This window comes from Xiphophorus couchianus, chromosome 19 (assembly GCF_001444195.1).
Source record: "Xiphophorus couchianus chromosome 19, X_couchianus-1.0, whole genome shotgun sequence".
Taxonomy (NCBI): Eukaryota; Metazoa; Chordata; class Actinopteri; order Cyprinodontiformes; family Poeciliidae; genus Xiphophorus; species Xiphophorus couchianus.
In genome coordinates, this window is record NC_040246.1 from 14,500,332 (window position 1) to 14,524,405 (window position 24,074).

A 24,074-nucleotide genomic window follows, 5' to 3' on the forward strand; every position below is an offset into this window, starting at 1 on the left:
AAAGATAATTCTGTGTGAAATTTTATTTTAAGACTTTTTAGACATCTTTGGCAGAAAAAAAATAATAAACAAAGAAAAGAACTAAGTCAAATATGACAGCCAAACTTGATTTGACTCTGCGTGGTTGGTAAAAGGGGCAACTTTTATGTGAATATGTACAATCATATTATATACTGTACATTGAAATAGTAATAAAAAGTTCATTAATTTCAATACCTCAATTCACTAAATGAAACAGATTACATAGATTAATTTCATTTCACACAAACAGGTGTTTTAAACTCTTTCTCTTAGCTATGATCATTTTCTGTTTATAAATGATGAACAGATTCCAAAAATGTGGGCTTAATGAAAAGTATGTTTAAAACTCGTTCAAAGATTATTTTCAAAAGGTACTTTTAATCTGACTCATCAGAATGCATATTCTAATTTATTAAATATTACTGTACTCATAGTAATGATTAAATATGACTGTATTCATAGGTTTTACTTTAGTCTGTAAGTAAAACCCCCGATTCCAGCTAGTGGGAAATCACAGCATAGGCTAAAATAGTACAAATCTGCAATGTACTTCTGCAAAGGAAATTGTCAACAGCAGATTGAGATTTGGAGGAAAACCGCAAAATCTCCTCTCCGGTTGTTTGATGAATGTTTCAGAGCATGAAATGGGGCAATGACAACCCACTTGCTGCCTGAACATCAGATGAATTTCTGGATGATGATAAAGCACAAACACAGAACAAACGCAGGAAAGCGACAACGCCGAGGGAGAGAGCAGTGAAGAAACACACTCTCCTATACATGTGGTTCTTGTTCCACATCGATACTGGAAGATTGGGCGCCAGCAGAGCAGCAGTTCAAACTAACATAATAATTCTCTTTCGACAGTCGTGTTCATGCTTTATAATTATGAACATTCAGAATCACGCCAATAAAACCTTATTTTTAAGAGTTTAAACCAGTACATGGTTCCTGTCCTGGTATGTTCTTGTTATTTATACCTGGAAAGTGAATTCTCTTCCTCATCCCCAATTATCTTCAGTTCCAGGAAACAGTCAGGTCCCCAGAAAAAAAAACAATAAAAAAACTATAGCCCCTCAGCAAGCGAGCCAAAAGATGGCCTCAGTAGGGAAATGGTAAAACCTTAACTCCACTTTTCATCTCTGATAAATCAGCCAAAATGACTCGTCTTTACCATTTTTTTAAAGGGTTACAGCAGTGGCAACCTGAAATAAAAAATATAAGGTGAGACATGAAACTCACTTCAAATATGCATTGAGTAGACATTAAAAAAATCTCCATTAGAGAAACCTGAACTAATTTAGTGTATAAAAGGTTAAACAAGAAAATTTATTAGATATTTCCTGCATTAGCAACAAATCATTTCCAAAGACCCCGGAGTTTTGCATCATGTTTGCCTTGTTTAGTCAGAGGAGAGGTGACGGCACCTTTGCATACTGGCTTCACACACGCAGGTCCTCAGTGGAGCCTCAGTCGTAAAACAGAGCTCAGGCTAAAGGCCCTGCCTAAACCTGACATTAAAGGCCATTTAAAATCAGGACACTGTCTGATTTGCCACAGTGATGAATGCCTAACCTGGCCCAGGCCTTCTGTGAAACACTAAACCCCCCTGAGCAGCAAATGAGCTCTGACTGTTTCTTTTTATTTGATCCTATTTCATTGGGTTCATCCCTGCTTGTGTGTCTCGTCCAATTACACAGTAGCCAAAGGAATATTTTTATACTGCTCTGAAAGCAGTAGTTAAAACAAGATTTTAAAAAAAGTTTTTTTTTCTCGTGAGGAAGGCAGCGATTCCCTGATAAGGACAATTTTTGGTGCTGAAACAGCTCAGAAAAACAGCACTGCTGTAAAATGTGGAAAAAACAACGTGAGACATAAGGCCTACAGTATGTCCTTGTGGCCTCCCGCTCATCCCTCTCCCCCGAGTGGAGCCAAGAGAGAGGTCATCACCCTCTCCCAAAAACAGGAAACCCCATCAAAAGAGGATCATGTTTCTCCACAAGCCAATGTGTAGCAGCGGACGGTGAGTTGCTCCTGAGCAGCGGTGGCGACTAGCGGAACAAAGAAATCATAACTCAGGTTTTTGCACTCAGGATCTGCATGAAATTTGTTTGTGATGCACATATGGATGTATCCACTTAAAGGAGAGCTATCAGCTTCAAAAAAAAGTGGCCACCTCAGAATCAGGTAAGGACCAGATTGCTTTTCTCTCCAAAGTTGTCCAGTTCAAGTCAAAACAAAAGGGCAATCCAGATGCTCTTTTCACATTTCCAGGGGTTCCCCATCACACATTTTGCCTTTTCCTTGTAACTTAGTTCAGGTGGTGGCTAAAATATACCAATGAGATTTGAGAAACTCCCTAACAGATAAACCTCTCTGTCTGCTTTCTGTGACGTAAACATAGGTGACTCAATAAATATAAAAAAAATGTTTTATAATTGAACTTCAATGTATTTTGGGGGATTTTATGTAATAGATCAAAATCAAAATGCAATTGCATCTACATAGCATGATGCTTCCAGTTTTCATATTTAAAATCATATTCAGGGCATTAGTTTTCAGATATACATATCATTTCCAAAAGAGGCAAAGAACTACTAATATGGCCTCATTTAGCACCTGCTTTCACATGCTTTCTGTGTCCCTAACATGACTTTTGGCAGATCACAAATGGAAATTATTTAAGCTTTCTTTCAGCAGTTCAATATTTATCAATATAATATTTTATATTTAGTGGAGTGCACAACTAATAATTGTCCCAAACAGAGATCCCCAGCTCAGGAAGGGATCTGCCTTCTCTACCAGAGTTATCACAATATTCTTTGTTGCTTCTTCTGTTTGCTTTTTATTTACTGTAAAATCCAGAAAAGGTACACAGCTAAAATGAAAAAAAAAAATCTGAATCCGTCCAGATAAGATCCAAATTGTGGTTGTTGGATTTGTAAAACAGTTTTAAGCTAAAACATATTTCAAGCTGTAAAAACAATAACTAATAGTGATAGTGAATAATAATAATGACAATGCACTTGAGTGCACACTCAGATTTGTCAGTGTATTAGGAAATACAGCTCTTATCCCAATCCCCTTTCTTGTTTTAGAGTTAGCCCTTTAAAATACAACAGTTTCTAGACTGAGAGCCCAACTTTGTATTGATGTAGGGTAGAGAGCTGAGGATGATGGGGGAAAATGGGATTCAGTCTGAGTGTCAGACAATGTTCTTGTTGTGGATGGAAGCGATCTGTGTTAGCCTTATAATTAGGACCAGTTGTGTTCTTTGGGCTGGTTTATAATAGCCAGGCATAAATATTTATTCCTGGCGGCTGGAGAGGATAAAAATTGTGGGAGTCATAGGTGCAGCTCGCCAAACATCCAGAATCCAGCGCCCAGCCTGTGATGCTAATACCCCGAGGACTACTGTGCCAGACTGTGCTTCAGCAGAGATCAAATACGAGGGCCCTTACATTGCATTTATTGTCTTCAGGTCTTCCATTTTTCCTAATAAATGAGTGACAGCTTGAGGTGGGTCTAGGTACTTTAGCAGACTCTTTGTATTTTTTTTCCCTCGGGTCAGAGAAGAGAGAGTTTTAACAGCAATGTGGAGAATATCTAATTGCTTTCATATGCCATATTATTGCTTGATTTAAATAACGACAGACACCGAGGGCACAGAAGGGCATCTCCTTTAACCTCCACATGGCCCTGGCCAAGACAACCTGGATGCCTGGCTGAGTTACTGAGCATCTCAGCAGCTCAGGATACAGCAAGCACAGAACATCAAAAGTGTGTTTATTTATCCACCAACTGTTGCTGTGAAGGTTCCTCACTGAACAGGAATGTTTTTGTTACTCATGCTTCAAAAACGTTCATAAAAGACATAAAAATGCTGCTGCTAAACATTCTGCCATTGGTGCCAGAACAGAGGAAGCTGCAGGGTGACGATGACATGCCAGTCAAAAACAAGAGTGTCTGGAAACTGAGAAACGTTGCCGTAGGCCTACCATGGTTCTAAATATACACAAAGCTCTCAAAGCATGGAGCAGGAAGGGTGCATGGGAAGTACATTTCCACCTAAACTGTGCTGGTGACAGACAGTAATGTATACAATTACACTGAATGATTAACAGTGACACAAAGATGATTTAAGCGATAACGTTCGTGTGCAAATGCCGTTTGCATGGCAATGATTTGGAGGCAGCTCTAAAAAGAATAGGTGGGACAATTTAGTTGTTACTTCCGACAAGACTTATAGGCACAAAATTTGCTGTGTGTGGAAGTCGAAAATGTGCAGAATTGCCCCGGTCATTTGGGGAGTGTCTACTACCTTAGGACATCTAGACACAAACATTTTTTGCAAAATTCTTCTTTGCCTTTCAATCTCGGTTTGTTTTTCTTTCTTTCTTTTTTTCAAATCTAGGAACAGACTCACAAATGAAGTGGAGTCTGGACTTTGACTGAGATATTTTTATCCATGAATATGTTTTGAATCCAACCATTCTAATTGTTTCAAAGTGATGCAAATTTCATTGTGTAAAGCATTTCAAAACATCTAAAAAGCCAAACATTGGTCTGATCAGACAAAAATAGTTTCTTCTCCATGTTTGCCATGTTTCCTGCATAGCTCAATGGATATTACATCAATCAGAATGTTTGTAAAAAAGAAAAAAAAAGAAAAAAGGAAAACAAAGCATTGTTTTCTTCTTCAACTGAGTTAGTTTACATAGCTACACCCAATAAAATTCCATATAAATACATTGAAGTTGGTGGTTGTAATGTGACAAATTGAAAATGTATCAAGGGCATTAAAACCCTTGCCAGGCACTGTAAGCAACTTTTGGCAGGATTTAGCCCCTCAAAACAAACCTGTATAGAATTAAATGTATTTTAAGGTTTTTACACCATTTAGTATGTCCTACCAGTTAGATCCCGCTTCAGTTTCCTGATGTCTTTGGTAAGGTCGTCAAACTTCACCTGTGCTGCCTGGAAAAATTCTTGAGGGTCAGGCAGAGGAAACACACTCTTTTCTGTACCGGCATGCTAAAATAGAAAACAAAAAGTTAGTTTTTTAAAGTCTTTAAACATATTAAAACATTTTTAGTTTCAAGTGAGTTTTAAAACTTACTTTGTCAAAGTTTCGCAAGTAGTTTAAAACCACATAATCCACAAGATTGATGTGATTGTCCTGAGGAAGTCAAAGAACAAATAATTAGGATGTTTTAAGCCACTATGTGATATCAACACATGGTGGCTTATCACATAGTAATCCTTAAAATGATGTATACCCTGCTCTTGACATCTTTTAGCTTCGGGAGGATCTCCAGTCCAAAGCCATCAGCCTGACCTCTTGTCCTGTTCCCTCCATTCATATAGTTCCCAAATGCCAGAACGAGACCCATCACATCCTGCAGACTATCACAATCATGGAGGTCCTGATGCAGAAACATACACATGGATTTTTCAGTTTAGTAACCCTTTATGATGCTGAACGACATCTTTTGAGACAGCACTTGCTGGTGTGATGCTCTTACTTTGCAGACGTTGGAGATAATTTCCACCTTGCTACGTAAGGAGGAGATGGTATCGAGGAATACTGACTGGAAGATCATGGAGTGAGCTCTGCCTGAAAAGTCAGGAATCAGGGAGAGCTCGTAAAGAAACCTGGAAAACAAAAAAAGTGGGGGGAGGAGGAATAGGGTTTGATGTGTTATGGCAGAATTAAACAAAATGTCTAACAGGAAGAACTATTCTGGGGCCTTGGCAGGCCAAGCTTCTCCACACAGGCCTTCTGAGTCAATGTTGCTGTTCATAGGCAAGCAGGCAGATGATAGTCATGAGTGGTGCTGCTCTGCTGGGTTTGAAAGGTCCAAGGGGGTCGGGTGGAGGGAGAGCAATGAGCGGTGCATGGAGAGTGATCAAAGGTAGTTCTGGCCTGATGCAAGACGACTTATGTAAACAGTGCCGTGTTGGAGGGGAGCGGAGAGGTAACATCCTGTGTGATTAGTGCCGGCCGATGAAGGCAGACACTGAGTAAGGATGACTCAGGCAGCCATAGTGACAGCTTCGGTCAAACATGGACAAGGGAAGGCCAGGCTAAGCGGCACCACTAGATCCAAGTCTTGTTAACGGACCGAGGCTACTTAATCCCAGTCGGAAATCCTAAAGCATCCTCCATTAATGTCTTTTAGTTTTAGGGCTGACTTTAAGCAAATATAAAAATTACTTCAGTGTTATGTGAGAATTTGGTTAGTGACCAGTCTGATGATTTCTAGACCCTGAGGAGTGACCAGCAGGTCGAATTAAATTAAATTACTCTCTAGTCAAGTCAAGACATGTCTTTCAGGCTGTGACAAAGCGAGCGAGAGCAAGACTTTCAGCAGAAACCAGCAAGACTGAAGAAAATACAGCAGGGTCTCTCTGTTTCAAAAATCTGAGCTTTCTATCTTTGTGTATGATGGAATTTGTTTGATTTAAAAATGTTGGCCAACTGAAGTTAAGGTAGAGAGTTACACACAAGACTGCTATTGAAGAAATAGCAATCTTCAGCTGCGAATATAAAATGTCAAGTCTGTAATAATTTTGTCTTAGTAAAATAAGTGCAACCCTCCTGCACAGCAACTGTTCTGCAACACCAACGTGTGATGCTAAATCTGGCCGTTAATTATAAATATATTTAAAGGCTGCTTCTTTTATATGTCTTAAATAGAAATCAACATGGGTAGGTCAGGGCTTCACAAAAACCAGAAATTTAGACCCTGACAGCAAAACTCAAATAGAAGCATTGCTTATTATAAGCTGCCTGGCTTATTATGCTACTCCAAGTGCACATACTAAAATACTAAGGACTCCTTTCACATATATTACACTGAAGTACATACAAAAATGGTAGAAATACTCTTACTGTTCAGGTTTGTCCAGAAGTTTCACTTCATCTTCTTTGGAAGTCTCATAATGTTTTAGGATCCTGTCAATCTCATCACTGGTGGCCCTCTGTTAGAAGAAGGAAGGTATCATTCATTAAAACTAAATACTTGAGTAATGCTTATATATATATTGCTTTACAGTTTTAACTTTCTCATATTGCTATGTTAATCACGCAACTTCTTACATTTTCATACAGAGCTTCAATGGTCTCCAAATCCACCACGGAGTTGTCCACATTAAGAACAGCTGGTGAAGACAGAGAAGGACATAAATTTGAAGCAATCTCTCTTATAAATGGGTAAAATCTTGGCTCACATGTGCTGCTGTTTGAGTACTGACAGTGAAGAAAAAGACAAATAATCTGATGATAGGTCTGTAATACTGTTGAAAGTTAGATTAAACATCATTAAATTTGGATAAACACAATGAAAGAATCCATATATGTGTCTGGAAAAAACAAAAAAAAAATGAAAAAGGATAAAAAGGGGTATTTAACTGAAACCAGAATGCTACTTGTTCTTTTTTTCCCCTTAAATGCATAATTTACTAGATGAATTATACAACTGGAATCTTATGTGGTTTACAGAGACCACAGATGGTGGGCCAGGACTGAAGAACCGCTCTACTTTTCTTGACCATTGCTGGCAAATGAGTGGAAGAAGACCCTGGGTATGTGTCTGAAAAAAGAAGCTTGAAAACTGTTTGACCTTTGCACCCATAGGCATAGCCAGCACAGCTAGAAGCTAACTAATGATTATAAATGGGGGCAGAAAAAGGTCAGCTAAGACACAAGCATCCTACTGAGTGTGTCCAACTTTGTGTGCATGCTTTTACTTTTATTCTGGTCCTAAAAGTCAAAAGTGGAACAACAGAATAAGGGAAAGTTATGTTACACCAACTCTGGAAGTTGTCCCCAGCTTGTGATAGAGAAGATCAACATAATATGAACAAATACTCCACTGACAGTCAATGACTGACAGTAACAGTCATTGAGGGCCTTTAATTGAATTTAGTTTAAAAAAATAATGTTGATTGTATAGTGACTTGTAACAGCATGCATTTTTTCCAGTTAGTCATGTTAGCACCACAATCTGTTTTACTGGAATTTTTATGTGACAGACCAAACCAAAGTAGTGAACAATTGTTAAGTGCAGGGACAAACTGTATAATAATCTTCATTAAAAAAATGTTTTACTAATTTGTATTCATCTCCTTTTACTGATACCTCTAACTAAAATCAATATCAGCAAATATTCTTCAGAAATCCTGTGAAGGCAAGTAGTGAATATAAAAACACGTGGAAGACGGTGTTCTAATCAGAATGAGCCAAAACTGAACTTTTCAGCCTACATCCAAAATGCTATTTGTGGTGAAAACTTAATTGTGTACATCATGCCATCCTATTAATAACAGGTAATTTGGGCTGCATCATGGTGTTGGATGCTTGCCTTTAACAAGCACAGAGAAACTGGTCAGATTTGGTCGGATGGATGGAGTCAAACACAAGGCTATCCTGGAAATTAAACACGCTAAAGACTTTATAGAATTTGAACCTGTGGCAGAAGTCTCCCCCCTACATCCGAACGATGGTGCAAAACATATAGTCAGAGCTATAATAAAATGGTTTAGATCAAAGCATGTGTTAGATTGGCCTAGTCAAAGGCCAAACCTAAGTCAAATTGCCTTTTGATGTTCACAAAAACTCCTGATGCAACCTCACATTTCAGTCTCTGGAAAGCTGGTAGAGACAAACCAAAAATGACTTGCACCTCTAATTACTGTGCAAGTGCTGACTCAGGGGATGATTACAAATGCAAGTCACACTTTTTAGATTATTTGGTATAAGGGTGCTTAAAGTCAACAGGCTCCAATAAACTGAGACTTAATTACTAGCAATTAAGTTTCCACCATCCAAACAAAAATGTTCTTTTCTGAAGAACTCCACAACTTCAGTTTTTTTTCACTTAATATGGAGAAATTGGCCATTAAAAGATGAATAATTGATTTTGCTTCTCAACCTAATATTCCTGCCATTCCCAAAATTTAAGCTGCCAAGGATAGACATACACAAAATGCAATAGTGGCAATTAATTTTTTTTCCCCTACTTCCAGCCGCACTGTCCCCATCTCTGCAGTCACACACTAAATTTAAGCTAGCAAGCTAACACTTCACACTCTGGTTTGCAGCTGGTCTGCAGCAGAGAAGCTGTCAATGTGGTCCCACACACTGGATCAGAGAAAACGCTGGAGGTCCATTTCCTACATCTTATTAGAGTGGATTATTCAGTCCCTCAGCCATGCAGCCGTCAATCACACACCAAAGGGGGGCCTGCCCCAGTGTGCACAGGAGCACTCTGATCCGAGGGGAGCCGGATATCTCTCCACAGCGACAGATCAAAGCCGGCCTGCCAACGGCCTCACACCCTCTCCTTCCACTTTTCACTCCTGCGTGCGTATGTTTTTGTGTGCGTGCGGCGAGGTGCGGTGTGGGGGAGAACCTTCCCTTGCCCTTGAACCATGGTGGCCCTTGAGGTGCCCCCCCGCACCTCTCCAAGTCATTTCAACTAGTACCTAAGACCCCCCTCCTTTCTCTTAACCACTGTGTTGCCTTTCCTTCTTACTCCCTTGTAGTTGTAATTGCATTATATGTAGCATGTCCTTTTAATTTGGCAACAAAGAGGAGGCAGGTTGCCTTTAGAAGTGCCTTTTAAGGCACTATCCTTAATTATCAAATTCAAATTGTCCATTTCACATTCACCTCCCATTAAGGCACAAAGAAGCCACCTCATGCTGGGTGGGAATGAACATTTTCCACCCAACGACACTGCAGAAGGGAAAAGTGACTGAGGGGGGAAAGGAAACAAAAATCTAAACAAGATGGTTGTAGTAGTGTATGTGCTGTTTGCCTTGTGTCTGAGGCAGTTTTATGTGGTAGCACAGTGTCTGCAAACTGTAGAAGGTGGTTTTGTACATGCTCAGATCATTAGTGGGGTGTCAGTCCCATTAGGCTTGTGGAAACCATCACTGGCTACAATAAACAGATCTGCTGGCCGCATGCTCAGACTAGCAGGCGGCAGGAACTCTCCGCCACAGTCCCAGGACACGACTGATTCCTGGCCCATCTACAATGTCCCCAACACACACAATATGTGTTTACACCCACACACACATATCCTACATTTTCCACAGATCAACTGAGCCTACAATCAATCTGTGCAGTTTTTTAAATGAAGTTGAGGGCAATTTGATTTTAACCAGTGCAGGAGAGCTTTCATCCCACTATAACCAGCTTTCATTTAGACAAATCACAGCTTTTTTTTCCTTCTTTTCCCACTGCGGTAACTGGAAAAATCAGCCAAGCTCCACTTAAGTCACAAATTAATCTGAAAGAAGTGTCTCAAGTTACAAATTAGCTGCTGTCAAGAGAGAGGAATTTATCCTCTACTGGAGGGTTCCCAGTATCTCATCTCCAAAAATAACTCTGTCTGCATTTCATCAGGAGTCATCCTCAGTTTATCGTTTAATAGGAAACTAAATTTGGCTTGTAACAGCTGAGTCTAAATCAAAGAGGTTCTTCCTTGAATTAAATCAGGGCTGTACTGGAAATGAGAAACAAAAAATGTCAAACATATGGAGAGAGTATTGCTCACCTTGCTGAATGTCCTTCATTTCCAGATGGAGGCTCGATATGAGGATGCCAACTGCTTGAGAACGCTTCCCATCCAGCAGCTTAATGATCTAGGCAAACAGAATGTTGTTAACACTGTTGCGCTCTTAATTTGGTGTGAAGCATATGTCAGGAAAGCAAACTTACAGTTCCAAACAAGTTGCTTAATTAATTTCTTCACATTCACGTTGATGTTTAGTTCTGCTGTGCATTCACAAAGAAGAAACTGAGACAAAAGCTAAAGTTAATCTAAAGAAAATTATGAATGTTGAATATGTGTTCACATGTCATTAAAAAGGTATGATGGTGTTCAGAATTGTATGACCAAAACCCAAGTAAAACTAAGAAGTAAGAATATACCCAGATATCGGCCAACTATGTTAATTGCACTAACATAATTTTTAATTGTTGACCACACATTCCAGGAAAGCTATTTTGAATGCTATCCTAATAAAATCTTACATTACTGCTTTTAAAGAGAAACAGTTTACTTCAATCAGCACTGGCTGGCCAAAGCTTTACAGAAACTGAAACTTAGCGAAATATTTCTGATCGCTGTATCTCTACTAAGCAGCCAGCAACTTATCTGTAACAGACCCCAATAACCAAACTTGGCAAACAGGGCTCATTTAGCACATCATAATGATACAAAAACAGAACTAATTCTATCACAGAAAACTCACATTTGTTCAAAAGAAAAAAAAATTCTCAGTCTCAAGTTTACCTAGGAACACATGTAAGGATTGATCAAAAAATATCAAGTGGCAGTGAAAGTACAAAGGGAAAAGTGGCACCATAAAAGGACAGTTTAGAAGAGAAGGCGAAGAGAAGCAGGGCTTTTATAACAAACTATAAATTCACAGGATTTTTATTTGTGCCTACAGATGGTCACAATTACTAATGACTGAATTAGCCATAAAGGCAGAGAAAGTTTTGGCAAGGTAAAGCCCTGCTCTAAAAGTTAATGTTTCAGGCTTCTTCATTAGGTATTATGGCGTTGTCGGCTACTGGGCTGTCCTGTAGGAGCTGCAGAACAGAAGCCTTAGAAGTGGGTATTGCATTACAAGGCGTTAGTGGGTGCCATGCTGCTTCCAGCTCTGTTACCTGGATCACCAGGGATCTCCCACACTGTTCAAGCTGGAACAACTGACTACTAGGCCTTCGCAAGACCTCTAATTAACCACTTTGGACAGGCAACCACTAAAATCAGATAAGAACTTCAATGAGTAAAGACAACTGATGCTGGATGTTTACTTATTGAGGAAGAGAGAGCTAGACGATGCTGATGTTGAGACAGGTAGACAGCAAGAGCTAATGGCTCCCTCCTGTGGACAAAAAAAGGACTGAAAGATGTCCTTCACCCTGGATTTTACAGAATGAAAAAGTGAGCAGCCTAAAAAAAAAAAATAAGCTGATAAATGGAGACACTGAGAAGTTTGAGGCAAAGCAGGTACTTTATGTTGAGGCTGTTCTTGATACAGATTCAGAGGAAAACAGATAGTTTACACTGGTTAAGAAACCAGACTGACTAACTACCCGAATATTTGATTAGAAGCATAAGTTATATTAACAACTAGATCAACATTTCCCATCAGGACCCTCCTCCCTCTGACAGCAGTGATAATCTTACGCACACTCTCTCACGTCATAGCCTGCACTACAAATATGTTTTCAATAAACGTAAAATGATTGCTCATAAATTATAAAACGGGGTAAAGCAGCTGTTTGTTTAAGGAGCTCAACCGCATATAAACCTGATACAGCTTTGATTTATGTGTGTATAGAACAGTGTGTTTACTGACACGTAGAAAAACCCAAAAGCAAGTTCAGCTTGGATAGTTTTTCTCATCTTTATCCATCTCTCCCGAATTCCTCATCCTTAAAGAATGCACAGACATGCCTTTTGCGGCCCATCTTTCAAATAGGTGCCCGGTTTTTATTTTTCTTCCACTGAGGAAGCCATGTGCGTACAATTACACCCCAGGTCCAGTCCAGTTCGGTCCAGTCTGTTCTGGCGGGAGAGGTCTCCTCCATGTCACCCCCTGGCTTTGATATGCTAATTAACAGAGGGTGAATGGCTTCAGAGTAAACAACAGCTTTGATTTTTTTCTTCTTTTTTTAAATGGCACATATGATAAACATTAACTCACACACACGTAAGCATCGGCCGTATCCCCCTGTTTTCAACTTTTTGGCATGTGCAGTTGTTGGGAATTGGGGAAGTGGCTCATATGCATAATGCACACACACATTCCGATCCCCAACCACTCATCGCCTCTCGCTGTTTCAGAGCCCCAGGCTGCGGAGTTTGCATGATCTGGCAACACTTTCTGATCAACTGCATAATAGTTTGTGAGGAACTGCTGTCATGACGCACATAAGCCCAAATACCTGCACTAAAACATTTGCAGGTTAATGCATATTCAAAAAACAATGCAGGAAAACTGGCATAAAGGTGATCCGAATCTCCTTTTGGACTCACAAACACAGAATTACTGGCGGCATTAAACATTTAAGTGCGTGCAGACGCAGACAAGAGGCAGGTAGTCTGTGTGTGAGTTGACTGGTATTGGTAGTCATTCAGGGGGATGTGGTTCACTGTCTGGTCAGATTCTGCAGAGTGAAAACTCTACCATCCACAGTGCTGCTGCTGAAAGATGGATTAACCATTTGAGACACAGTCCAAGAAAAGGACTGCTACAGTTTGGAATTTTTTTTTAAAAGTTTTATTGGCAACATTCAATGGAATAAAAAGGTTATAGCAGCAATATTACCTCTTAAAGTGTTTGTCTGTTATTGAATCAGCAAACGTTGATGAATTAAATTGTAAATGGTAAAATGTTATTTAAGTTATTTACCATTTCAATAACTTAAATAACAAATTTTAACTGTTACAATATTTGGAGGTGATTTGATATGAGTTTGTGATCAACTAGTTTCTAAATGAAACCTTTACAAAAATATATAATGCACTCCCTGCTATTATTAGCATCTCTGGTGAAGTTTCAATAAATACATTTTTATTGGTTTAGTATAATTTCACACATCAGGACTTTCTCACTTACAGTATATAGGAAGTTTCTTGTCTTTTCCATTTTGAAAAATGGCTAAAGGAAATGGGCCTGTCTTTAATACCATTTTTATTAAGAAAAATTGGATTTTACGAGTTACTGAGACATTTCCAGACACAGATTAACTTAAAAAGTTAAGTATTAAAATATAGAAGGTATTGCCAGCATTGTCAGGTATAAAAATTTTTGATTTAATAAAAAATGTTGTTCCCCTCCTGAATACAAAGGTTGAATTTTTACCTTGTTTTACACAAACTGTTCTTTCTGACACAGTGTGAAGTTGCTTCTGCTGCTAAATTATATTTTCAGTACTTGATCAAAGCAGAAGGTCTTGGGAGAAAAGTAAGTAATAGCTCTTATGTCTTATTAAGGAAAAGCTTTTAAAGAGATGTCAAGATAAATTAAAATAAAATAAATTAAAGAAATTAAGATGTCAATTGAAAGGTGAGATTGAAAAACTGGAGATCAGATATCTATCATAAAACTCTGAACAGAGCATGTTTTTCATTTTTATTGTGGTCTGGTTTATTTCACAACATGCTAGCTGTTTTGAAACAGCTCTGAAGAAAAATTAATCTATTGAATATTAAAGCAATTTCATAGATTTGTTTGATCTCTAGGGATAATAAATAAGGATGATATAATTTGCATAGAAAGATGTCAAAATAATAAATAAATTTATAAATAATAATATTCCTAGTACCAGAAATATGTGCAACCAAAAGACTCTGCCATTCTGTAAAGTCTAGTTTTTGTGCATCTTTCCATAAATCATAAACTTTGATTTTTTTTTTGCCTAATTACCTGTAGTGTTTACCTCTGTTATAGTCACTCTCAGCTCAGAAGCAGCTAGATTTTAGCCTCACTGTCGTCGACTCCCCCTCGATCCCTCAATGTTCAAAAGCTGAACGTTTTGGAAGCTGTCATCATCATCAGTATAAACTTGCAGGGTATCAAAGATCAAGTAAGAAGTCTCTATTACTATGGCGAGCTTTCCAATAAGCTGAACTTCCAACTACGGCTTCATGGGTTCTGTTTTCATCATTAATCCTAGACTTGGACTACAATCACAGACACAGAGATTACTTTTAAAATCTAAAATGTAAAACAGGTTTCCGAAATAAAATGTTTAAACACGGATAACCTGGCCAGTGTGCCAAAGTTCTTTTTAACAATAAACACAGCTGGGGTTTATTTTTGAACTATATAAATTGGTATCAACAGTTTCCATAAAAGTGGTTATAACTCCACCAAGCTGACGTAAGCAAGGAGAGGAGACAGTTGTCTGAGTTGGATCAAATGTGGACAGTTTGAGTGACCAGACTGGATGGAGAGACACACACAAACACACACATTAGCTGGAGCAAAGTGGAGCCTTCACAAATTGATCAGAATAGAGGATGTGTATGGATTTAGAGGGCCAGTCTGGGTCAGCAACTGATTTTTAACTGCTTGGACGCCAACAGAGAGGACCACAGGGCAGAAAGGACGCTGACACAGAGCTGGCTCTAGGAGTAGTGCAGAGTTGCATCATTGGACAAGACACCAAGATCAAGGATCGATCCAGCAAACATACATCTATCTTGGTTTTTCTTGAATTACTATGTTTCGCTTAAGGTTACACAAGAGGAATTAGAATAAGAAAACCTGTCTCCACTACTGTCATGTGCATCATGATCAGCTGGTCCAAAGCAAAACTAGGCAATTACAGGAGGCAGTTTGCAGGCAAAAACTGCCTCCAAACTAATGAATTGCTGCTTTGCAAAAAACATTCTTAAACCTTTCCACATTCTTTCACTGCACAGTCATATAACGCAATCTTTCATGCGATTTTATGTGAACAATCAAAACAAAAATAGGTGTGAATAGGAAAAAGGAAACAGCTTCATGGTTTTCAAATGTTTTTACAATTAAAAATCTGAAAATCTTAGCATGCAATTGTGATCAGCCTATTTTATTCTAAAATATCTAAAACCCCAATGCAACTAGTCAACTTCAGAGGTCACCTAATGTATTGTAGAGTCAAACTGCAAAACATGGCCTATCATCTAAACAAACTGAGGTTATTTTTCAATAATATTAACTGCAATGTCAGAATGGCCCAGTCAAAGTCAGCCTACATCTAACTGAGAATCTGTGGCAATAATTTGCTCGCTAAAAGAAACAGCTGAAACACTGACTTCTTTTAAATCTCAACTAAAAACCCACCTGTTTAGAATTGTATTTGAAATGTAATCAATTACAAATTTATGGATGGAACTTGACTTAATGCTTTGTTTTGATTATTGATTCTATATTGCATTGTGATTCTGTGTTTGTAATGATGTAAAACACTTTGAAATGTCTTGCTGCTGAAATGTGCTATACAAATAAAATTTGATTGATTGATTGATTGATATGATCTTAAGCATGAATGTCAGTTTCGAGATGTACAAAGGAGGCTAATGGCTGAAACGAGAAAAAATATGACAAAATACTTTTGAAAGGCACTAAGCGTTAGAGGGCTTAATAACAACAGATGAAAACAGAGCCCAGGAGTTGTGGAACAGAACGTACCTTCTTGGCTTTGGTTTTCTTTTCATAGGTGTCTGACAAGGGCTTCTTCTTCTGCTTGACTGTGGTCTTGGAGAAAAGATCCTCAAACTCGTTAGTGTTGACGATGTCAGGCTCTTTTAGAGAATCCCACAGTGTGTTGTTGCTATTTTTTAAAACAAATAAGACATCAAAAGTTAAGTTACAAGGTGCAAAACATTTAAACACAGCAGCTGTGACAGCAGGCAGGCAGGCAAAAAGGTTACTTGAGTTTAACAAAATTGTGGAAACTCATTTAATGTTTATTTGACCTGTTTTCCATTTTCCATTTCGCAGGCCGACAAAAACTTGGCAGGAGTTTCTGCAATCTCCACTTTCAAAAGAGATGTTTATGAGCTAGGTGATAAAAATAACAAACGTTTCAGGCACACTTGTTTCTGTATTATGGGATCGTTTCCCACAAGGACAAAAAAAAATTGGGAGAAAAACTTTCTGTTTTTGGAAGTTGCTGAGTTACAAGGGAAGGAAAGAAACAAACAGACAGAAACAAAAGGTGGTTAAAGTCAAGAAGATGTTCAGTGTGTTGTTCTTGCAAACATATCTTTGCTCGCATCTGGCTTTGCTTTTCTCCACAAAGTCAGACATCAACAGCCCAATCAACAGCTTTGAAATTAAATGAGCCTAATCTAAACAAAGTGCTTGGAATGTTGATGCTCATAATTTTCTACTATCTTCTCACACATTGCTGTTCCTCTTAAAGGTCATTGTGGCTCATCTGTCAAGTCATATTTAGAGAGTGAAAGTAAATCTGGAAACAAGGCATTAACACGAGGGTTATCAGAGTTTAAACTGCAAAAAAAAAAAAAAGTGTCTGTTGGTTTCTTGGAGTAAAAAGAAAAATCTTACGAAAGGGTTTCTGTTCAGAACATGATGCTACTGTGTTGGTTTCGTTCTCCATTCTCAACTTGCATAAACAAAGGAACTATTAACTCTGAAGCAGAGTAGACGAATAAAGAAAACTGCAACCAAGACCCAAACAAGACCTTCATGCATTATAATTTGTAAATACATTTAAGACAGTGGCTCTTAAGAGTACTCACTCCTGTTAAAATTCCAGGTTTTAGAGCCATTACATTTTGTATTTTGTGACCAATGTCCTAGATAATGTAACTACAAGCTTATTAAGGGAAAGATAAACAAAAAAAATAAAATAAACAGCAAGTGGTGGCAAAGTGAGCAGAATCCGTGTTTCACCAACTGATATACTGGTGAAACACTGTAAGTTTTAATTTCAGCATTCAACATTCTAGTAGAGTCAAGTAAGTTCAAGTTTGCTTCCTTCAAAATATAGTGCATTCTTCCACAAGGTTATTGGAAGTTTTACACAAGCCTGGAAGTTTTCTTTGGAAGAAACACTTCTGTCTTGGAACTCTATTCCTTAGTACAAACAAATTGAGAATTTAGGAGATGTAGAACACTACCAGTCCTTCTTGGAAAGTCCTACAGCTCCTGCAAAGTTTCTGTCGGCCACTTGTCAGCCACCTTGAACAGCTTCTCCCTTGTGTTTTAAACCATTTTGGAAAATTGTCTTTTCTGTAATCATTGATGAACTGTGCCATCATATATATAATAATACAACATAGTATGCAATGTTCCTTGCATTTTTTAAATTTAAAAGTTATTTTACTTCAACTGTGAAGCTTGTTACTGATTGCAAGAAATCAGATCTAAAATAAAAATCAAGATAAAAAGGTACAGTTAAAAAAAAACAATAAAGTTCAATAGTATGTCAAAAAAATCTTTGTACATTTTCCAATTACCAATGGCCTTATTCTTACAGCAATGCAGTCTTCCTTACAATAGCTGAGCAGCTTTTGCATCTTTCCAAACATATTTTTAAGGATCCATCTCTATCAATGAGCTCCAAAGTTGGAAATGGTTTTATGGCAAAGACATCCAAGTGAGCAAAGATGATTTAAATACTAAAATCTGACTATTTCAGATTCATTAGCCTTATTGTATTTAATGGGAGGTGTAAACTCAAGAAGAATCAATGCTTAAAGTGAATCAAAGGGTATTCCTACCAATTAGGGTGAGCACCCTTACGAAAGCAGGTTGCTGCAGTTTTTTTCCCTCATGGGTAAATTTTCTTCTTTTTCAGCTGAATTGTACAAAATGTGTGTCAATTTAAAACCGAAACAAAGCTTTGCTTATGTTTCTTACAAGAAAAGTCTGTCCTGCAAACTGCCAACTGTTTAGACATTGCTTCTTCCTTATACCAAAGACCCTCACACCATTAACTGACCTAATCCAGCTGTAGTTAAACACCTGACCCATTTAATGCTCCTTAACTTGTCTTTTTACAGTTTGATTTATAGCCCACATGAATCTGTTGTTGGGCAACAAGCAGCCCTCTGACACAGCTGAGGACCTGCGAGAGAACCACAGTTCAGCTTTCCCCCACTAATCCAACCGTGGAAATACAAGGCCATAAACTTTGAAGACTAGAACACTCAGGCAACAATCACAGTGACTGCAAATGGTCTGAATGACTCAATTAACTGTTACTGAGTATCTCAACAGAACCCTTAAATGCAGGAGCGTGGAGGAACAACTATATCTCTGAATGCTTAGGACCTTTTTATGTAACCCATTAAAACTGACCAGAATATCTGAACCACTCTGCGCAGGACAAAGCTGATATCTGCAATCAAATCTGGTGTTGCCTACAGTGTCTTGCAAAGTCATTAATACATCTGAAGCATTTTCTCCAACTTAATGTTGCACATCATTTTGAGGTAGACCAGGCTACAAATCAATTGAGGTTAATATGAATTTGTTTTCAGACCCCCCTGTTCAAGACTCTGTAAAACCACCTTGCATGACTCAACCAGCTTTGAAGAGCTTACGATTGGCCAGAGAGCATCCATGAACGTCAACTTTCAGGTCTTGCCACAGGTACTCATTTGGATTTAGGTTTGAACCATGCTAAAACATGAATGTTCTGTGATTTTAAACAGTCTGCTGGAATTTGTTTACCAATTACATAACTTTAGAAAGATTTTTTATTTAAAGGTATTTGAGTAAAAAGGACTGCACACATATGCAGCCCATTTTCCTTCCACTTCACAGCTAAGCACTATTTGTCTTTGGTCAGTCATACAAAGTCATCACATACACCGAGGTTGTAATTTGACCAAATGTGGGAAAAGTTCAAGGATTAAATGAGTGCTACAGGGCAGTGTGCAACATGGTGTGTTTATGCTGCTTCTTTTGTTTTGCTTTTGAATACATTTGTAAAAAAAAAAAAAAAAAAAGAAGACGTCAGTAAATTTACATACGTGTTTTCCTGTATTTGAATCCTGGTCCAATACAGAGGTTTCATGGGACAGGCAGGCTCAATGGCAGGTTTCCTCGGGGCAGCCTCAACTTTCAGGCTAAACCCCCCCAATGAGGGAGGAGGTGGAGGTCCGCAGCCTGGAGGAGGTGGAGGGGGAGGTGGACCACCTCCAGGTATGCCAGGAGGAGGAGGGGGAGGAAGAGGGGGAGGTGGACCACCCCCTGGAGGAGGAGGTGGTGGAGGCGGTGGAGGTGGCCCTCCAGTGTGGCCTGGGAAGGGGAGAGGAGGTGGTGGTGGTATTGGCAAGCCTGGAAGAGGCGGTGGAGGAGGGGGAGGTGGTGGTCCTGAAAGGTTCTGTGGCAGAGCTGGAGGGGGAGGAGGAGGTCCAGAAGGTTGAGGTCCTGCTTCGGCTTTGACATTTAGTCCGACTGAGTCCAAGTTGAGTTTTTTACGCAGCTGCTGGTTGGGGCTTTGAGTGGGCCCTCCTTCATCCCCCTCTGGGCTCTTAATGAAGGTCTCCCTGTCAGTCTGGATCCCCACAGTGCGACTGGTCTTAGGAGTCAACTCTTCTGAGTTGGGTACAGCCACATCGCAGACAGGACTATAATCCCGGCCTGCACTGTGCATCTTTTCCTTCCGTAGCTTAGCAAGGGCTCCCTCCAGCTGTGATATTGAGACAGCATGCTCACCTCGAAGTTGGAAGATTTTAAGCTCAAAGTCAGCCTGTAAAAGCAGAAAGCCAGGCATAAAACAATTACAGAGTGGTCCAAACTGTAGTTATCATGTACTAAAACTGTATCAAGGAGCAGACAGTGTTTTTATTGGACAGAACTCAGACTACAGTGTATAATTACTCCAAAAAGAGCCCTCAAAAAGATTAATCTTTGACTGAACAATAACAATGATGTAATTATAAACTTTCCCCAGCTAAGTGTTTTTCTGTTCTTACAATAACTTCGGAGTCAAGAGAAATCTAGCAACTCCAGTTTTTCATTTTGCATGTCAAACAATGAAAGCCATACCAGCTACACCACAGCAATGATTTCAAAGAAAAAAGGTTTGGTAATAAATTTCAACATGTTCTTTATTAACTCTTGTCACCTTAGAATTAAGTGTGACCACACCCTCTGTTGTGAGTTCACTGGAGAATACACCTTTCTACAAAAGCTTTAACTCTAAGAAAAAAAAAACTTGCCAATAAAATAAAGCCTTCCAGCAAACTGACGAATAAACCAAATGTTAGGTCTGACTTTTTGGGGCAGTGTCCCTTAAAGCAATTTATTAATGAAACTAATTCAAAAAGATGGCAGAACCTCATTTAAGTTGGCAAAATGGGAACACAGTGTTCAGGTGTTTCCATTTTATAGCCCTAAACACTTGTCTAATTATTTCTAACATTTTTAACGGAATTTAGAGAAAACTGTGTAACCAGAAAGAAAAGAGAACTCCATAAAAGATCAACGACTCCCTGGTAATAAATGACACATCTTTATACATAAACTGGCCCAGGTTTTAATAAAGGTTTTACCTATTTTTTTGTTGTTTGTTTTAACTGTAACTTTATTTTCAATCAATATACAAAAACAAAAACATAAATAAAAAAATAAAGGCAACAATAATTTTACTTTATTTGACTCATTATTTTAGCAGGATAATCCCACTGGAATTTACCATCGCTTTTTGCAAGGAGTGCCTGGACCAAGACTGCCAGCAATAAAGTTTCTCCAAAACAGACATGCATCTGAATTTAGTCTTAAGTTTAAAATATCTTGATGGGTCAATTATTGATTATTTGGTCACTCATTTAAAAGTCTTTGAGGACACTTGGAGAAAACTTAATTTCCAAGCCACCCTAAACATATTTTTTATGGACTGAACGCATTAACATTTTATGCTCCCGTAGCGCCATCTTGTGGTCAAAGTGATAAGCTGCAAAAAATCTGCAGCAAACTAACTCTCCTGTTCATAATAAAATTGGTGTTTAGTTATGTGTTGTATATGTAGTGTTGTATTTATTACCTAAATCACCAAGATTTAGGTAATAAAAAAAAGAATATTGTAAATATAATATTTCTATATTAGTCTTATGTAAATGAAAATTACACAAAACCAATATGAACCATTATGAACTGTTGCTAACTCTTTTTAGATGAAAGCAGATTTTACTTGGAATTCAGGATGCCAAAATGGAGAGGCAAAAGTGGTTTTCTGGCCAGTGAGAAGTTTCTGCAGTCAGTGAATTTGCAATGCCATGTCATCTGCCAGTGATTACCTAATGTGTGTTTTCTGTTTTTAAGGTTTTATTGGGTCTAGTGGCCTTTATTTGAGAGTGGTCAAGCAGGAAAGTGAATAATGAGAGAGGGGGGAGACATGTGGCAAAGGTCATCAGGCAGGTACTCGAACCTGTGACAGCTGCCTTGAGGACTAAGGCTCCATACATAGGTTATGCTTTACCCTTGTGCCACCACAGCACCCCCTACTGTGTGTTTTCAAGTCCACAGTCAATGCAGCCATCTATCAGAAAATCCTGCAGCACTTCCTGCTTCCTTCTGCTGACAACCTTCATGGACTTTGCATCTTCTCACACTGCCAAGTCTAACAGTGCTAGTTAAATGTCCATGGTACTACTGTACTTGAATGGTGAGCAAACTCACCTGACCTAAATACAATGAAAGGACTAACACTAGACCCAACAGCAGACGAGCAGAAGATTGCTGTCAAAGCGACTTGGTCTTCCCAACACCTTAACACCGCAACAGTGATGTGGTAAGTTATGTAAAGAAGCACAACTAAGTATTGACTGCACATAGTGTGCAGTACATACATTTCTGTTGTAATCTATACTCATCAAAATAAACAGAAATACCTGACACAACTGTATCACTGTGCGTAATGTATATTTATAAATCTTTATCAGTAATGATGTCAACTTACATGCATCCTCTCCAGATCCTCCTTGCACTCTCTTTTCAGCTGCAAGAGAGCAGCCTGGTGCTCTAAAATCAGACAAGGACAAAAAAAATCTAATAAAACACACAAGCACACTCTGGTGGCCACATCTATGCAAAGGGAGAATGTCTGTTTGATGTTTCTAATCATGACTACTAACAATATATTTTCCTTTTGGTTTCATTACAGTAGTTGTGTTTACAAATTGTATGGTAATGTATTGAGCCACCACACCACAGGGATGACATTCAATAAAGGCAAAAGAGACAACAGATGGGTAGATCACTGTCAGCATAGAGATTTAAACAATTCAACCAACCAGGGCACTTTACAGCTGGTTGGTTGTATTCATGTTTTGCTTCATAAATACATGAAGCAAAACATTTATGGTGTCTCAGAAAATCTGAGTTCTCAGCTGGAAATTAAAAGAAGGACTTTCCAACATTCCCAGAAGTCATAATTAGACCGTGGGAAGTTAGATTCAAATAGTGCTGCAGAATACCTTTTTGTGAACATCTTCCTTTTAAGTTTGAATGGATAGAATGGAAGGAAATACTGTACGTCATGTATCAAATATATACATGCAATCTAAAAATCCCGATTTGTAACAACTAACAATGAAGTTCATCCTCTTCATGTATATATCTTCTATGAAGCAACGTATGACAATGGGTCAATGATCATATCTATATATTAATATTTATCTGCACAATAACATGGTGTATAAAAATTGCAGTTATCAGGCAAATAAATGATGATTTTAATAAATAACCAAGTGCTATTTTTTATCTACATGGAGCAGTCTCGATTTAAAACGTGTACAATCTGGAAAACTACACTACATCACATTATTTCTATTCTTCTGAAATATCAGCACCACAGAGAACACCACGCAGCAATTGGGCCACTGTGGTCTGTTTCAAATCAACTAATGCTCATAGCCTAATAGCAAACTTTTTACTGTGTAATTGAATCTGTGTGCTTTTAACCTATTTGGCCAAAGAAACTGATTCCACCACCACTCAAATAGGCTCCATTGTTCTGTCCTGTAGCAGCAACCACAGAAATGGCACTGTTAAAGCAAAAACAACCTCAGTGTGATCTTTAATGGATTTTTAATGATGTTTTGAGCCTCCAAATGATTCTTTATAAGCTTTCTACCACTTGCCAAAGACATTTAAAGTGCTCAAGGATTAGACAATGATGGCTAAATTTTCATTTAAAGTGTTTTGCTCTTAGGAACCAATCGGTTCTAATTACCCAGGCATGAGACTGCTTCAAATGTTTTAATTGTAGCTCTACTGGATGTTATTCCTAAAACCAATCAGTATGAGGTGTGTCCATGTTAGAGCTTAAATGTCATGGTCCACTGTCAGCATTCTTAATCTTAAAAGCAAACAAAAGCAGTGTTGCCTAACTCTACAAGCCTTAAGGTCTTACCTGCCTCTGTGTACTTCAGCCCAACCTTCTCCTCCTCATCTTTAGGTTTGGGCGGAGGCCACACAGCTTGCAGACGACCTGGAGTCCGGTCCTCGCTGTCTGTGGGAGAGACCTCTGTCTGTATATAAAAAAATAC

At 38.6% G+C, this 24,074-nt stretch overlaps 1 protein-coding gene across 2 annotated transcripts in view; it reads right to left on the reverse strand.

Annotated features, from left to right (window-relative positions):
- Positions 1-24,074, reverse strand: part of LOC114133995 (formin-1) — a 56,844-nt gene that overhangs the window by 18,046 nt on the left and 14,724 nt on the right. For both annotated transcript variants that reach the window (XM_028000164.1, XM_028000163.1), the window contains 11 exons: positions 23,939-24,056; positions 22,484-22,545; positions 19,551-20,272; positions 16,234-16,375; positions 10,590-10,677; positions 7,124-7,185; positions 6,917-7,005; positions 5,547-5,676; positions 5,301-5,447; positions 5,141-5,200; positions 4,935-5,055 (listed from right to left, as the gene is read on the reverse strand). In XM_028000164.1, coding sequence (XP_027855965.1) covers positions 4,935-5,055; positions 5,141-5,200; positions 5,301-5,447; positions 5,547-5,676; positions 6,917-7,005; positions 7,124-7,185; positions 10,590-10,677; positions 16,234-16,375; positions 19,551-20,272; positions 22,484-22,545; positions 23,939-24,056 — 1,741 coding nt within the window. The remainder of the gene's footprint in view (positions 1-4,934; positions 5,056-5,140; positions 5,201-5,300; positions 5,448-5,546; positions 5,677-6,916; positions 7,006-7,123; positions 7,186-10,589; positions 10,678-16,233; positions 16,376-19,550; positions 20,273-22,483; positions 22,546-23,938; positions 24,057-24,074) is intronic.